This window comes from Perca fluviatilis, chromosome 5, assembly GCF_010015445.1.
Source record: "Perca fluviatilis chromosome 5, GENO_Pfluv_1.0, whole genome shotgun sequence".
NCBI classification, from domain to species: Eukaryota; Metazoa; Chordata; class Actinopteri; order Perciformes; family Percidae; genus Perca; species Perca fluviatilis.
In genome coordinates, this window is record NC_053116.1 from 43,328,247 (window position 1) to 43,345,279 (window position 17,033).

Sequence of the window (17,033 nt, forward strand, 5' to 3'; positions counted from 1 at the left end):
TGCGTAAAGCACAACTGTCATTATTTGCAATGCTGGCTTCACAGTGCCAACCACCTGCTAGGAGATGCCAGACTAGCGCCCCACAGGTGAGGGCTGTTACCCCCAACCCCTTACCTAAACTTAACCATTCTAGCACAGTGGTGCTCTACCCAAACCCACTGTCGTTATTTGCAAAGCTGCGCCTTACAATGCCGGCTGGATAGGTGGCGTTGGCGAAGCAAGGCCCACCCAGGGGGCGACCCATCGGCCCACAGAAAGGGGCTAACCTCCCGGGTATACATTCAGGAAAAGGCCCACCTCAGGCGCACCTTGACCTCCGGTCGGTCCGGGAACCCACATAACCCCCCGCTATGGCCACACTTAAACCCGACACGAAATATTTTCGGTGCCCCGTTATACCATTTCAATATTGCGAGGCCGGCTTTGCAATGGCGAGTGATGAAATTGCGAGGCCGGCTTTACAGTGACAGCAGTGCGAGGCCGGCTTTACAATGGCGGAAATTGAATGTAGGGGCCGGCTTTAACAATGCAATAGCGTAAATTGCGAGGCCGGCTTTACAATGGAGAAGCGAAATTGCGAGGCCGGCTTTACAATGGCGGCGAGTGAAGTGCGAGGCCGGCTTTACAATGTAGAGAGTGGAAATTGCTAGGCCGGCTTTACAATGGCGAGGTTAAATTCGGAGGCCAGCTTTACAATGGCAAAGTGAAATTGCTAGGCCGGCTTTACAATGTAGCGAAATTGCTAGGCCGGTTTTACAATGGCGAAGTGAAATTGCGAGGGCCCGACACTCACACGTTTGAGGATCATCACTTGATGATCGTGGCTATCACCCCCTTACCTAGTTCCCAGGTTGACGTACATTTTCAAAGTGTCAAAAACACACTCCTTGCGAAGCCGGCATTGCTAGATGACATTGCGAATCCGGCTTTACAATGAAACACATTTTCACACTTTGAAATTAGCTGTTGGATTCCGTAGCGAATGCGGCATATATGCTGCCAGCGGAACAGCATCCAACAGATTATTTCAAAGTGTCAGAAACACACTCATTGCGAAGCTGGCTTTACAATGCCAGAATGGCTAGACACACACACACCATGTGGTTCCAGTCTCGTCAAATCTGGCCACCAGCTGGCTCAATCGCATGGCGTATCTTGCTAATTTCACGCGTGCGGTGCGTACACCGATACATGGCATTTGCTTCAGTTAAACCGTTACGCCTCGCCGTATAGAAAAAACAACACTTTGGTTCTTTTTATCATGAAAGAACAGCAAGTTTATTGTGAAGGTTCAAAACACCAAAGGACCCTACCTGTATGTGTGGGCTGTTACCATTGCAGAGATTGTTACCCGTACCAACATCCCATTTCATCCATTATCCCTAACCTTAACCATTCTAGCACAGTGGTGCGTAAGCACAACTGTCATTATTTGCAATGCTGGCTTCACAGTGCCAACCACCTGCTAGGAGATGCCAGACTAGCACCCACAGGTGAGGGCTGTTACCCCCCAACCCCCTTACCTAAACTTAACCATTCTAGCACAGTGGTGCCTAAACCCAACTGTCGTTATTTGCAAAGCTGGCCTTACAATGCCGGCTGGATAGGAATGGCATTCTCGAACAAGGCCCACCCAGGGAGCGACCAACCGGCCCACAGAAAAGGGGCTAACCTCCGGGTATACATTCAGGAAAAGGCCCCACCTCAGCGCACCTTGACCTCCGGTCGGTCCGGGAACCACACTTAAGCCCCCGCTATGGCCACACTTAACCCGGCCGAAATATTTTCGTGCCCTGGTATACCATTTCAATATTACGAGGCCGGCTTTGCAATGGCGAAGTGAAGTGCGAGGCCGGCTTTACAATGGCAGTGAGTGCGAGGCCGGCTTTACAATGGCGAAGTGAAATTGTGAGGCCGGCTTTACAATCGACAAGTGAAATTGCGAAGCCCGGCTTTACAATGGCGACGGTGATGCGGGCGGCACTACAATGGCGGCGATGAAGTGCGAGGCCGGCTTTACAATGGCGAAGTGAAATTGCTAGGCCGGCTTTACAATGGCGAAGTGAAATTGCGAGGCTGGCTTTACAATGGCGAAGTGAAATTGCGAGGCCGGCTTTACAATGGCAAAGTGAAATTGCGAGGCCGGCCAACACACGTTTGAGGATCATCACTTGATGATCGTGGCTATCACCCCCTTACCTAACCCTAACCCTAACCCTAACCCTAACCCCCTAACCCTACCCCAACCCTAACCCCTAACCCTAACCCCTAACCAGATGTGTTTTGCATGCTTCTCTTTGAATTTATTACCAAGCACTTATTTTATCTCCTTTTTTTATTATATTCCTAAACTATGTATAAATTATGAATTATCTATGAATTATTTATGTATTTATTGTATATCATATATTTATTTTATGGCCAGTTTTATATGTGATTGCATGCTTTTCTACTGACCTTTTTATCCAGCACTTATCAATTTATCTCTCTTTTGCATGATCTCATTGTATGCATTCATTTGTGTTTGTTTATTTTTTTTATTTTTTTTATTTTTTTTATTTTTTTCTCCCAACATTCTCATTTGCTTCCCTTCCTGGGGCCTTGCACCCCTGTCCCCCGGATTATGGGTTAAGAGAGCTGCCTCTATACCAAGAACCTAGTCTTCTCATCACACCCCTTCCAACTCCCTCCTGTTTGGTTCAGATCAATAGGCCAGTGCCAGAAAATTAAAACTCTTAACTATTAACTCTAACCCTACCCCAACCCTAACCCCCTAACCCTACCCCAACCCTAACCCCTAACCCTAACCCCTAACCCTAACCCCCTAACCCTAACCCCCTAACCCCTAACCCTATTATGGTACAACCTCTAAATACAATTTAGCCTGGTTAACACCAGACCCGTCTCAGCTGTAACTGAGAGTGGGTCTGGGGAAGGTTCATTGACAGTTCATTTCCAGAGGGGCGTCACCAACGGACGCCACTCAAACGCCTCTGGGCTCATTGGATAGTCCTTCAACCAATCAGAGCAACGATACGGGTGACGCTTTTCACATCCAACAAAAAAAATGTGATTCTGGTTCTTGGTGTGGTCCCTCCACGCCCTACTTTCTCCTCGCAGGTGTTGCATATTGCTAACTTGTTATCTTCTGCACACACGCTGAAGAATTTCCAAACAGCTGATATGTTGCAGGTTAATTCACGAGGTTCCCTACATGTGGGAGAATAGCGCCGACACGCGCTTCACACCACGAGCGGGTACGCGCCACACACTGCGGAGAAGTTGAGAGAAAGGAGAAAGAGACTGTGTCTCTGTCCGTGTGTGCGTGCGTCCTTGAGAACTGTAACTCGGTATAAAATCGGCATATGTCAGACTGACCTACCGGTCCCTGGTCATGGTGAAGCACGGCTTCGGTAGCCATCGTGTTGAATGTAAACAAAAAGCTGCTCGCCGTCGCTGCGCTATCCTCGTCGCGTAAAGCCCGCCTCAACGGTTGTGATTGGTGCCTCAATTTTGAGGACATTGGAAATGGGTTTGAATGGGCTCTTCGCCAGACTGACCTGCAGAGCCATATCAAGAATCCATGATGTGGCATCCTCTTTCGACCTTTTCTTCACTCCTGACATGATCCAGCTAATTCAGGAAATGACAAACCTACACGGGAGGTGTTCAATCTCAGGATGGAGTGATGTGGATGCTCAAGAGAGTCGAACATACATGGGACTTCACACTTTGCTGGTGTGTACCGGTCCAAAGGGGAATCCACCCGGAGCCTGTGGGATGTCCATAGTGGGAGACCAGTCTTCAGGGCCACCATGTCCCACAAACCATTTGAAATGATAAGCGCCAGTTTACAGCAAATGCAGGACACAATGTTTTTATTCAAGCACGTCTTCAAAGACACATGAAATACATCCTTCAAAAGATGCCTTTTTTCAGCCCTAAAGTGATCATTGCTTGCTTACAGGTTTACGCAAACTCTCTCACACACACACACACACACACACACACACACACACACACACACACACACACACACACACACACACACACACACACACACACACACACACACACACACACACACACACACACAGCTCCATAATATAACTATAATTTCATGCATCGGCCTACAAGGGCAAAATTGTTGAATCTGGTGAAATACTGTAAAAATGTTAAATATGACTAGTTTTCTTCCAAATGAAATGCTGATATTACAGAATGCATGGTTTTATACTGTAAAGGCAGAGAGATCAAAACATGTGGTTATAATGGAAGTCAATGGGGCCATTTTTGCCTCGAAGGTGTCCAAAGGGAGTATCTGGAATTACATTAAAAATACTAATGCAATCAAATAAGTTTTGTTGCTTATCTTTGACATATCCAAGCCTCTAATTCCCACCAAAGCCCCATTCCCCTATGATTTATTTTATGGAAAATAATTAATGTTTTGTTGGGTTTTTCATAAATAATTGTTACTTCAAAGATTTAAAACTGGCATTTAAAGGGTTAAAATCCAGAAAATTATTAAATTTTTGGTAGTTTTGAGCAATTTACAAGTTGTTTAAGTGAATTATGAAAAAAAAGCAGAAAAAAATATTGATATATGATGATTTAATATCAGTTTTTTGGACATGTACATTTTTGCCTCGAAGGTGTCCAAAGGGAGTATCTGGAACTATGTAAAAAATACTAATGCAATCAAATTAATTTTGTTGCTTATCTTTGACATATCCAAGCCTCTAATCACCACCAAAGCCCCATCTAGATATTATTCATTATATGGAAAAAAAATCATTTTTTGTGTTTTTTGTAATAAAAAATGAAATACTTCAAATACATAAACTGGCATTTAAAGGGTTAAAATCCTGAAAATGATTGAATGTTTGGTAGTTTTGATTAGGTTAGAAGTTGTTTAAGTGATTTATGAAAAAAAAGCAGAAAAAAATATTGATATATGATGATTTAATAACAGTTTTTGTGTGCGTGGACATTTTTGCCTCGAAGGTGTCGAGAGTAAGTTTTTTTTAAGGAGGGCATGAGGGTTAATACCTCGAAATCATCTTTAAAATTGGAATACTTTTGAAGATCTCACAGATACTCTGTATACAAAAGTTGAAGCTATAAATAAAGACTTGATGTCGTTACCCTTTATTTACTGTTAAAAACTAAATAAAGATAGAAATGAAACCTTAATTTCCACAGATGTTTTATTGGGGTCACAGCAGCAGCACGACACAGGACTACATTTATATTCACTACAAATCATCAAAATAAACAGCAACATAATTTCACATTAAGCCTTTTTCAGTCCAGTTCAACATATGTTGTGGAAAGACTTGAGTAATAAATATAGTGTTGATGTTATGACAGTAAAACAAGTGTAAAAACAGTTACTGAAGTTCATGTTTGTCACAAACTGGACATTTCTGACGATTAATGCTGTACTTTAGTGGTCATTTCATGTCTTGCTTAGCCTTTATAAAAAGGATGATCTGAAATGTCCCTTTTGCTCAAGAATACTGGAGTTAACTAAGAAATGGATATGATCTATCATCACACAAAAAATATCCCTTCATTTCACGTTTTTATTCACAGACAAACACAAATGTAAACACATTAGTTTCACCAATAAATAACATTTCATAACTAATTTAATAAGTTATTTTTTGTCCCTGTATGTACAATTGTATCCCTTTCATTGGGGGTATTTATCCCCCTGGAAACCAGCTGCAGTTTGTCTTTCATTTGTTAGAGTTTAGTTTGGTTTATCAACACTTAGCATTGAGTTCCTAACCAACTGGATTTAAAGAAATATTCAGTTTGTTGCACAATAAGAAATTTCTTTTGTTTCTCAAGTTGCGACCGTTTTATTTCACATAGTTGTTGAAAATTGCTATTTAAAAAAGAGTGATTATAGCAAGTTTAAGCAAAGACATGCACTGGGAACCATCTTTGTTTGGATGAAAAAGATTTTTCTTTGGGAAAAATCTCTTCAGATTAATATTTTAGGTTAGAAGAGACTTTAAGTATACAGAGCAGATTTAATTATTGTTGAACCACTTTCTGGGGAACGGATGCTTCCCACTGTGACTCGAATGCAACGCTGAAACACAAAATCGTGCTACCTGGAAATGAGATTCTTCAGTCTCAGTCTTTTTAAGTATAAATATGCAGCGATGACTAAACCTTCACTCTGATAACACCACTAATTATTCTGTCTAACAGCCAGCTACAGATGAACAGGAAGTGGGATGTAAAGGAAGCAGTTGCAGTAAGATAAGCACTGGAGGGACAGAAAGGAGGAATGATGGAAAGTGAAGTGAGGTGTGTTACTCTGTTTGGGGCACAGAGATGGCCGGGCCCTTGGGGTCATCGAAGCGGTCCATAGTGCGGAGCTGCATGATCATGTGCAGGCCATAGGTGAGCACCAGGACCATGAGCAGACTGGTCATCAGACCCATCCAGATCCCAGGAGAGAAGAAGCCTGCACAGTCACTGGCATACGAGAACTCACTGCCGCTCACGTTAAAACCCTGGATCTGTGGAGCGAAAGGTAAAACAACATTATGTCACCATTATGGTCATTACATTTGTTCTAAGTTCACAGCATCATGACCACATGCATCAACAGTTAAATCCACTTCATCATCTCTTTTACTTTCATTAACCTACCAGTTCGGCAAATCACCTGAAAAACTGTAATTAACAGCTCACCAATGATAAAGTTTGATTGCCAGACCTTTTACATGATATATACATATTATTTATATACATCATTTATTCAATGTGATTATCCAACAGCCTCTGTTTTACATAAACATCTCTGCCGTCTGTCAGCAGAGTGTACAGCAGCTGATTGACAGTTAACTAAATCAAAGTCTGAAGACTGTTTGATGGACAGCTATCATCACCAGTCAAAGCGTCCAGGGTTAGGGTGAGTTCCAAAAATTATATAATATGGTTCAGGTTATACACACATTATAAGAGCTATTCATAATCTGTATAGTTGATTATTTGTTCCAATAATCAATAGATTATTTAAATTCCATCCCTTTTAATGAACATACAAGTATCTAGGCAGTTTGATCGACAATAAGTTAAATTTTAATTTTAACACTGAGATGCTTTGCAAAAAAGGCCAACAAAGACTGTTTTGTCTTCGCAAACTGTCAAAATTTGACCCTCATGACCCTCTTTTATAAATCATACATTGAGTCTGTACTAACGTTCTCAGTAATTTGCTGGTATGGTAATCTTAGTGTCAAGGCCAAAACTGCTCTTTCCAATATAGTGAAGGTCAGCAGTAAAATTATAGGTGTCCAGCAGTGTAGCCTCTCTGACCTGTATAATAGACAGGTAGTTAGGAAGGCCAATGCAGTTATCTCTGATAGCTCCCATCCCCATCCCAATCATTCAGAGTTTAAGATCTTACCTTCTGGGTCTCGGTTTAGATTACCTCCAGTAAAGAGCAATAGATACAGGCACTCATTCGTCCCGACAGCTATCTCTTTTCTAAACTCAGCTCGGAAGAGTAGAGAGACTATAACTTTTAAATAGTGATGGGGTTATTTTAATATGTATAGTACTGACTGATGGTGATGATGTTGTTGTTGATGAAATAGTGATTATTTTTGTGGAAATGTTGCTATAATATTTTTATGTTAGATGGAGGAATATTGTTAGATGTTCCTTTTAACATATGGTTCCTTTAACATATGGTCGTATTTATCTTCTCAATTCTCAGCTGTTTAACCAGAGCTTGTAACATCAAGTATTTTTATGTAGTTTGGTTTTGCATTTGTGACTGTGTTGTGTTTATGTCTTGCTGCAGAACAAATTGCCCTACGGGGACAAATAAAAAGTCTAATCTAAAAAAAAAAAAATGTATGAGCTGAAAGTGCTGATTACCTTTGGACAGAGCCAAGCTAGCCGCTAAGCTAAGTTTAACAACTCCTGTCTCAGAGTCAATTCAAAATGCATTAATCTGAAGGAGGCAGGTTTGACAAAAATCTAAGAAAGAAGTATTTTGGCTTTAAGAATAAAAATAAAAAAATTGTTTTTCATGCAGCTCTGCCACATTGGAATAATAAATATCAATATTCCAGGACAAGAGCATTTCCCAAAAGTATGACACTTTGACAGCAGTAGAGAATACAATCATCAAGCAAAAAAAGTCCCTCTCTCACCTGAAAGTCTTTGAACGAGACCCTCCACTGATTGGCTGGGTCTTTGGAGGAGCGAGGGACGAGCAGCGGCCACCGGAAGCTGGTGACGGACTCACAGCGGTACGAGTACTCAGCCGGGGCATAAACGTTTCTGCTGCCATTAAACGTGGCTTTTGTCCCATCGTACTCCAGCTCCACAGCGTCTAGAGTGAACCAGCGGCGGGCAGACACCTTGTAGAGACGCTGACTCATCGCAAAGCTACACACAGACAGACAGACAGACAGAAAGACACATCATATGGAAGGTTAGATTGATCCTTTGTGTTACTGAATTAAAGTGTTAAAGGCTTAAAAAGGTGTGTGTGTGTGTGTGTTATCAACGTTGTGCAGACTCACATCAGTTTGAAGCTGCGGTGGCCGAGGACGTTCTCATAATTAAGAACCAACCTGCAAAAAACACATAATAAGATAAGAACAATTTGGGATTTCATTTTAAAAACATTTCATATCTAACTATAAAGACAGGAATCTCTAATCTGTGTGTGTGTGTGTGTGTGTGTGTGTGTGTGTGTCATTGGCATAGCTCGAGAACCTTTCCTCCGATCTCCGTCACAGTTGGCTGTTGTAATTCTGGGCACTAAAGGACATGCCGTGTTGAATTTGGTGCAGTTTGACGCACCACAAGGTAAATATTAAAGTGCTCATATTAGGCTTTTTGGCTTTTTCCATTTCCTTTATTGTGTAATATATCTTTTTTGTGCACGTTATAAGTTTACAAAGTGAAAAAGCCCAAAGTCCACCCCAAAGGGACTTACCATCTCCAACAGAAAACACTGTTCACAAACTGCTCCAAACAGCTCTATTGTAGTCCATCTATTGGTTCCTTCACCACACGTTATAATGCTCGCCTAGCTGCTAGCATGGCACGCCCTCATACTCTGCTTCTGACTGGCTAGTAGTCCTTACCTAGGTACTGTCAGGGCACGCCCTCATACTCTTCTTCTGATTGGCTAGTAGTCCTTACCTAGCTATTGTCAGGGCACGCCCTCATACTCTGCTTATGACTGGCTAGTAGTCCTTACCTAGGTACTGCACATGTGCGACTCCCAACAAAGATGGAACAGAAGTGAGATATCTCACTCTGTAGCTAAAACAGAGAGCTCAACACACAGGGTGAAAAGAGGGGCTGCAGCAATGTGCAGTACAACAAAAATAGTGTTTTTTGAAAATGAAACCATGTAAATCTATTCTGGTACAACCTCTAAATACAATTTAGCCTGGTTAACACCAGACCCGTCTCAGCTGTAACTGAGAGTGGGTCTGGGGAAGGTTCATTGACAGTTCATTTCCAGAGGGGCGTCACCAACGGACGCCACTCAAACGCCTCTGGGCTCATTGGATAGTCCTTCAACCAATCAGAGCAACGATACGGGTGACGCTTTTCACATCCAACAAAAAAAATGTGATTCTGGTTCTTGGTGTGGTCCCTCCACGCCCTACTTTCTCCTTGCAGGTGTTGCATATTGCTAACTTGTTATCTTCTGCACACACGCTGAAGAATTTCCAAACAGCTGATATGTTGCAGGTTAATTCACGAGGTTCCCTACATGTGGGAGAATAGCGCCGACCACAGCGCTTCCCACCACGGCAGTGCAGCGCCACACTCGCGGAGAAGTTGGAGAAAAGAGAGAAGAGAAAATATGTCTCTGTCCGTGTGTGCGTGCGTCCTTGAGAACTGTAACTCGGTATAAAATCGGCATATGTCAGACTGACCTACCGGTCCCTGGTCATGGTGAAGCACGGCTTTGGTAGCCATCATGTTGAATGTAAACAAAAAGCTGCTCGCCGTCGCTGCGCTATCCTCGTCGCGTAAAGCCCGCCTCAACGGTTGTGATTGGTGCCTCAATTTTGAGGACATTGGAAATGGGTTTGAATGGGCTCTTCGCCAGACTGACCTGCAGAGCAAATCTCAAATTTGCTGGAAGTTCATCAGGGTTTACCCAGGCTAAATACAATTATGAACCTGAAAATGAGCATAACATGAGCACTCTAAGATGACCCTCCCACTCGGTAGTGGGCTTTCGGGTATTTATCCCTGCAGCTGTTTAGGAGGCAGTCCAAGTGGCAGGAAGATGAGCCACACCTGAGTCCACTCTGCTTGATTGCCTTCTGACTCTATAAGATGGCTGGATATTCTGTCCACACAGGCAGCAGGGTTGGTTTGGGGTTTGGGTTGTCTATTTGGTTCTGTTTTGTTTTCTACACACTTACTTACACACATGCACTCACTACACCACTGATACTACTGAAATACATGTTTTATCCTATTTTTAGTTATATTTAATTTGGGTTAAATAAATTGTTTTTAATTTAATCCTTAACTATGTGTGGTCTCCCTTATTTTGTCAAACTATAAGCTGGTTCATAACAATATCAATAAACTTCTGTGCAGCAGCGGATTCATGGCTCTGCGGCCGACTGACTTGAGCATGACTTCGCCTGTCAGTCTTCTTCTAACTCTTCTGTGTGGGAGCGGACAGTCAAAAAACAACAGAGTGATGAAGCACTCACTGGCTGCACAGTCCCGCTCTGAGTTGCTGTCTATATCTGCACAACTTCGTTAAAAAAAACTGACAGCACAGCTACCCGCACAAATGTTTGCTTCCAGTGAAAAAGAGAGATCATCAGCTCAATGAATATTTCCTGAACTACACGGTGGAGCTTTCAACTCTGATACAATGTTGATACTTTAATGAATGTGAGTAGTAGAATACACAACAGTAGTACAGTGTTTTCCTCTGAAGTAGAAGTACACATTCAGTCAGTAAAATACAGTGGGTTGATTTTGGGAACTTCTGGAAGTTATTTCAGGATACAATGAGTTAGTTATAACATTTTTAAAATCTAAACATAATAAATCTAATCTGAGTATCTAAGCATTACTGAAGACCAATTCAAGACTCAGACCTTTTGAAAATCCACTATGATTCAAGATTTGGTGTCAAAATAAATGTGAACTAACATCTGTTTATTATATAATGTCATGAGCCTTATTAAACATCACATCATTGGTTTGATTTATTGTCTTAAGGAACCAGGGCTGCTTGATATGGAAATAAATCATATTTACAATTATTTTGGATCATTACTCATTGACTTCTGGAAAGATGTTGCAATTATTGAACTTAAAAAACAGGTTTGAAAAAAGTTAAACAAATCAACAGTGAAAACACCTAGAACTGTGAAATGTCCCTAAATACTTTTCCAATTCAGAACACAAGACAATAAGCATTCTACTTGCAAAACATAATGTGCAAAATAACCTTTTTACTCGATTATTCGGTTTTGTGATCATTAGGAGCTGAAATCGTAATCGCGATCCAAATTTTGTTTAATTGCACAGCCCTATAAGGACACACACACAGAGACACACACGTGTGTATAAAGAAGAAAAGGTTAGGGCCTAATAATAATCTCTGCTGATGAATCCTGAAGTATATGAGAGTATATGAAAGTATGAAGTACCTGGCTCTGGTTTTGTCGCAGCTAGAGCCGTGCAGTTTGGGGCTGATGCCCTCCCCGAAGGTGGAGGGTGTCAGGTCGTGTTCCTCCCAGCGTCCGCTGCGAAGGATGGACACTGACAGACTTCTGGCCCACAGCAAGACGCAGGTGTCCTCCCCCTCCTGGACACAGAAACAACGCTGTCTTCTTACTTTTCTTATTCAATCTTATAAAAGACCAAAACCAACATGTTAGTCCGTCTCTCAACACTGCCTGTCTGACTTCCTGCCTGACTTCCTGTCTGACTTCTCCAACAGCTGTCTGGGCCACGTTCAGCCCTGACAACACCAACAACCCAATTATTTAAACTGTAACGGGGGGGTGTTGAACACCCTGATGTGAACTCTCGGCCTTTTTATCACCACGAGTTTATGGACACGTCTCTGCTGATTGGCTATCAGCTGGGACAATAAACCAGAGACATGCCCACCAAACCAGAGAAAACAGAACTCAGAGCTGTTACACACCGTTCAGAGGAGACATGTCCATTAACACAGTAACCATAGCAACACACTGCACACCGTTTAGAGATTGAATGTGCCCCACGTTTCTCAATCAGCTGCTCTGTAGTTGTTTATCCAACAAACAGGAAACACAGACCTTTTTGGGCACTATTTTCAGAGGCGGATTGATCCACATGTGGTGCTGTAGTGAGTGTTTGTGTCAGCAGGACGCTGTGTGTGTGTGTTTGAGTCAGAGTAAAGTTCAGAGAGTGTTCATAGTGATGAAGGAAGATGTTTTTACGATCCATAAGGCTGTGAGACACGAGAAGAACCAATCGGGTAGTTTCTGTTTCTGATGATGATGATGTGTGTCTCTGTATATCTGTATCAGTGTCTCTGTATATCTGTATCAGTGTCTCTGTATATCTATATCAGTGTCTCTGAATATTTGTATATTTGTATCAGTGTCTCTGTATATCTGTATCAGTGTCTCTGTATATCTATATCTCTGTATCAGTGTCTCTGTATATCTATATCTCTGTATATTTGTATCAGTGTCTCTGTATCTCTGTATCAGTGTCTCTGTATATCTATATCTCTGTATCAGTGTCTCTGTATATCTATATCTCTGTATATTTGTATCAGTGTCTCTGTATCTCTGTATCAGTGTCTCTGTATATCTGTATCAGTGTCTCTGTATATCTGTATATCTGTATCAGTGTCTCTGTATATCTGTATATCTGTATCAGTGTCTCTGTATATCTGTATCAGTGTCTCTGTATATCTGTATATCTGTATCGGTGTCTCTGTATATCTGTATCGGTGTCTCTGTATATCTGTATCAGTGTCTCTGTATATCTGTATCAGTGTCTCTGTATATCTGTATATCTGTATCGGTGTCTCTGTATATCTGTATCGGTGTCTCTGTATATCTGTATCAGTGTCTCTGTATATCTGTATCGGTGTCTCTGTATATCTGTATATCTGTATCGGTGTCTCTGTATATCTGTATCGGTGTCTCCGTATATCTGTATATCTGTATCAGTGTCTCTGTATATCTGTATATCTGTATCAGTGTCTCTGTATATCTGTATCAGTGTCTCTGTATATCTGTATAAGTGTCTCTGTATATCTGTATATCTGTATCAGTGTCTCTGTATATCTGTATCAGTATCTCTGTATATCTGTATCGGTGTCTCTGTATATCTGTATATCTGTATCAGTGTCTCTGTATATCTGTATCAGTGTCTCTGTATATCTGTATCGGTGTCTCTGTATCTCTGTATATCTGTATCAGTGTCTCTGTATATCTGTATTAGTGTCTCTGTATATCTGTATCAGTGTCTCTGTATCTCTGTATATCTATCAGTATCTCTGTATATCTGTATCAGTATCTCTGTATATCTGTATCAGTGTCTCTGTATATCTGTATTAGTGTCTCTGTATATCTGTATCAGTGTCTCTGTATCTCTGTATATCTATCAGTATCTCTGTATATCTGTATCAGTATCTCTGTATATCTGTATCAGTGTCTCTGTATATCTGTATATCTGTATCAGTGTCTCTGTATACCTGTATCAGTATCTCTGTATATCTGTATCAGTATCTCTGTATATCTGTATCAGTATCTCTGTATATCTGTATCAGTGTCTCTGTATATCTATATCAGTGTCTCTGTATATTTATATCTCTGTATCAGTGTCTCTGTATATCTATATCAGTATCTCTGTATATTTGTATCAGTGTCTCTGTATATCTGTATCAGTGTCTCTGTATATCTATATCTCTGTATCAGTGTCTCTGTATATTTGTATCAGTGTCTCTGTATCTCTGTATCAGTGTCTCTGTATATCTGTATCAGTGTCTCTGTATATCTGTATATCTGTATCGGTGTCTCTGTATATCTGTATATCTGTATCGGTGTCTCTGTATATCTGTATCGGTGTCTCTGTATATCTGTATCAGTGTCTCTGTATATCTGTATATCTGTATCAGTGTCTCTGTATATCTGTATCAGTGTCTCTGTATATCTGTATAAGTGTCTCTGTATATCTGTATATCTGTATCAGTGTCTCTGTATATCTGTATCAGTGTCTCTGTATATCTGTATCAGTGTCTCTGTATTTCTGTATATCTGTATCAGTGTCTCTGTATATCTGTATCAGTGTCTCTGTATATCTGTATCAGTGTCTCTGTATATCTGTATATCTGTATCAGTGTCTCTGTATATCTGTATCAGTGTCTCTGTATATCTGTATCGGTGTCTCTGTATCTCTGTATATCTGTATCAGTGTCTCTGTATATCTGTATCGGTGTCTCTGTATCTCTGTATATCTGTATCAGTGTCACTGTATATCTGTATCAGTGTCACTGTGTATCTGTATATCTGTATCGGTGTCTCTGTATATCTGTATATCTGTATCAGTGTCTCTGTATATCTGTATCAGTGTCTCTGTATATCTGTATATCTGTATCGGTGTCTCTGTATATCTGTATATCTGTATCAGTGTCTCTGTATATCTGTATATCTGTATCGGTGTCTCTGTATATCTGTATATCTGTATCAGTGTCACTGTATATCTGTATCAGTGTCACTGTGTATCTGTATATCTGTATCGGTGTCTCTGTATATCTGTATATCTGTATCAGTGTCTCTGTATATCTGTATATCTGTATCGGTGTCTCTGTATATCTGTATATCTGTATCAGTGTCTCTGTATATCTGTATATCTGTATATCTGTATCGGTGTCTCTGTATATCTGTATATCTGTATCAGTGTCTCTGTATATCTGTATCAGTGTCTCTGTATATCTGTATATCTGTATCAGTATCTCTGTATATCTGTATTAGTGTCTCTGTATATCTGTATCAGTGTCACTGTGTATCTGTATATCTGTATCGGTGTCTCTGTATATCTGTATATCTGTATCAGTGTCTCTGTATATCTGTATATCTGTATCGGTGTCTCTGTATATCTGTATATCAGTATCTCTGTATATCTGTATCAGTGTCTCTGTATATCTGTATATCTGTATCGGTGTCTCTGTATATCTGTATCAGTATATCTGTATATCTGTATCAGTGTCTCTGTATATCTGTATCAGTATATCTGTATATCTGTATATCTGTATCAGTGTCTCTGTATATCTGTATATCTGTATCGGTGTCTCTGTATATCTGTATATCTGTATCGGTGTCTCCGTATATCTGTATATCTGTATCAGTATCTCTGTATATCTGTATCAGTGTCTCTGTATATCTGTATCAGTATCTCTGTATATCTGTATTGGTGTCTCTGTATATCTGTATCAGTGTCTCTGTATCTCTGTATCAGTATCTCTGTATATCTGTATATCTGTATCAGTATCTCTGTATATCTGTATCAGTATCTCTGTATATCTGTATCTGTATATCTGTATATCTGTATCAGTGTCTCTGTATATCTGTATCAGTATCTCTGTATATCTGTATATCTGTATCAGTATCTCTGTATATCTGTATCTGTATCTCTGTATATCTGTATCTGTATATCTGTATATCTGTATCAGTGTCTCTGTATATCTGTATCAGTGTCTCTGTATATCTGTATATCTGTATCAGTGTCTCTGTATATCTGTATCAGTGTCTCTGTATATCTGTATCGGTGTCTCTGTATATCTGTATCGGTGTCTCTGTATATCTGTATATCTGTATCAGTGTCTCTGTATATCTGTATCGGTGTCTCTGTATATCTGTATATCTGTATATCAGTATCTCTGTATATCTGTATCAGTGTCTCTGTATATCTGTATATCTGTATCGGTGTCTCTGTATATCTGTATATCAGTATCTCTGTATATCTGTATCAGTGTCTCTGTATATCTGTATATCTGTATATCTGTATCGGTGTCTCTGTATATCTGTATCGGTGTCTCCGTATATCTGTATATCTGTATCAGTGTCTCTGTATATCTGTATCAGTATCTCTGTATATCTGTATATCTGTATATCAGTATCTCTGTATATCTGTATCAGTGTCTCTGTATATCTGTATATCTGTATATCTGTATCGGTGTCTCTGTATATCTGTATCAGTGTCTCTGTATATCTGTATATCTGTATCAGTATCTCTGTATATCTGTATCAGTGTCTCTGTATATCTGTATCAGTGTCTCTGTATATCTGTATCAGTGTCTCTGTATATCTGTATCAGTGTCTCTGTATATCTGTATATCTGTATCAGTGTCTCTGTATATCTGTATCAGTGTCTCTGTATCTCTGTATATCTGTATCAGTGTCTCTGTATATCTGTATCAGTGTCTCTGTATATCTGTATCAGTATCTCTGTATATCTGTATATCTGTATATCTGTATCAGTGTCTCTGTATATCTGTATATCTGTATCAGTGTCTCTGTATATCTGTATCAGTGTCTCTGTATATCTGTATCAGTGTCTCTGTATATCTGTATCAGTGTCTCTGTATATCTGTATATCTGTATCAGTGTCTCTGTATATCTGTATCAGTGTCTCTGTATATCTGTATCAGTGTCTCTGTATATCTGTATATCTGTATATCTGTATATCTGTATCAGTGTCTCTGTATATCTGTATATCTGTATCAGTGTCTCTGTATATCTGTATCAGTGTCTCTGTATATCTGTATCAGTGTCTCTGTATATCTGTATCAGTGTCTCTGTATATCTGTATCAGTGTCTCTGTATATCTGTATCAGTGTCTCTGTATATCTGTATATCTGTATCAGTGTCTCTGTATATCTGTATCAGTGTCTCTGTATATCTGTATATCTGTATCAGTGTCTCTGTATATCTGTATCAGTGTCTCTGTATATCTGTATATCTGTATCAGTGTCTCTGTATATC

The 17,033-nt window shown here is 40.3% G+C and overlaps 1 protein-coding gene across 1 annotated transcript in view; it reads right to left on the reverse strand.

The window, feature by feature from the left end:
* Positions 1-5,192: 5,192 nt before the first annotated feature.
* atp6ap1a (ATPase H+ transporting accessory protein 1a) overlaps positions 5,193-17,033 on the reverse strand; it is a 75,256-nt gene continuing 63,415 nt past the window's right edge. The window contains exons 8-11 of the mRNA XM_039799458.1: positions 11,694-11,851; positions 8,565-8,615; positions 8,190-8,427; positions 5,193-6,542 (exon numbers count right to left, since the gene is read on the reverse strand). Coding sequence (XP_039655392.1) covers positions 6,333-6,542; positions 8,190-8,427; positions 8,565-8,615; positions 11,694-11,851 — 657 coding nt within the window. The 3' untranslated portion in view covers positions 5,193-6,332. The remainder of the gene's footprint in view (positions 6,543-8,189; positions 8,428-8,564; positions 8,616-11,693; positions 11,852-17,033) is intronic.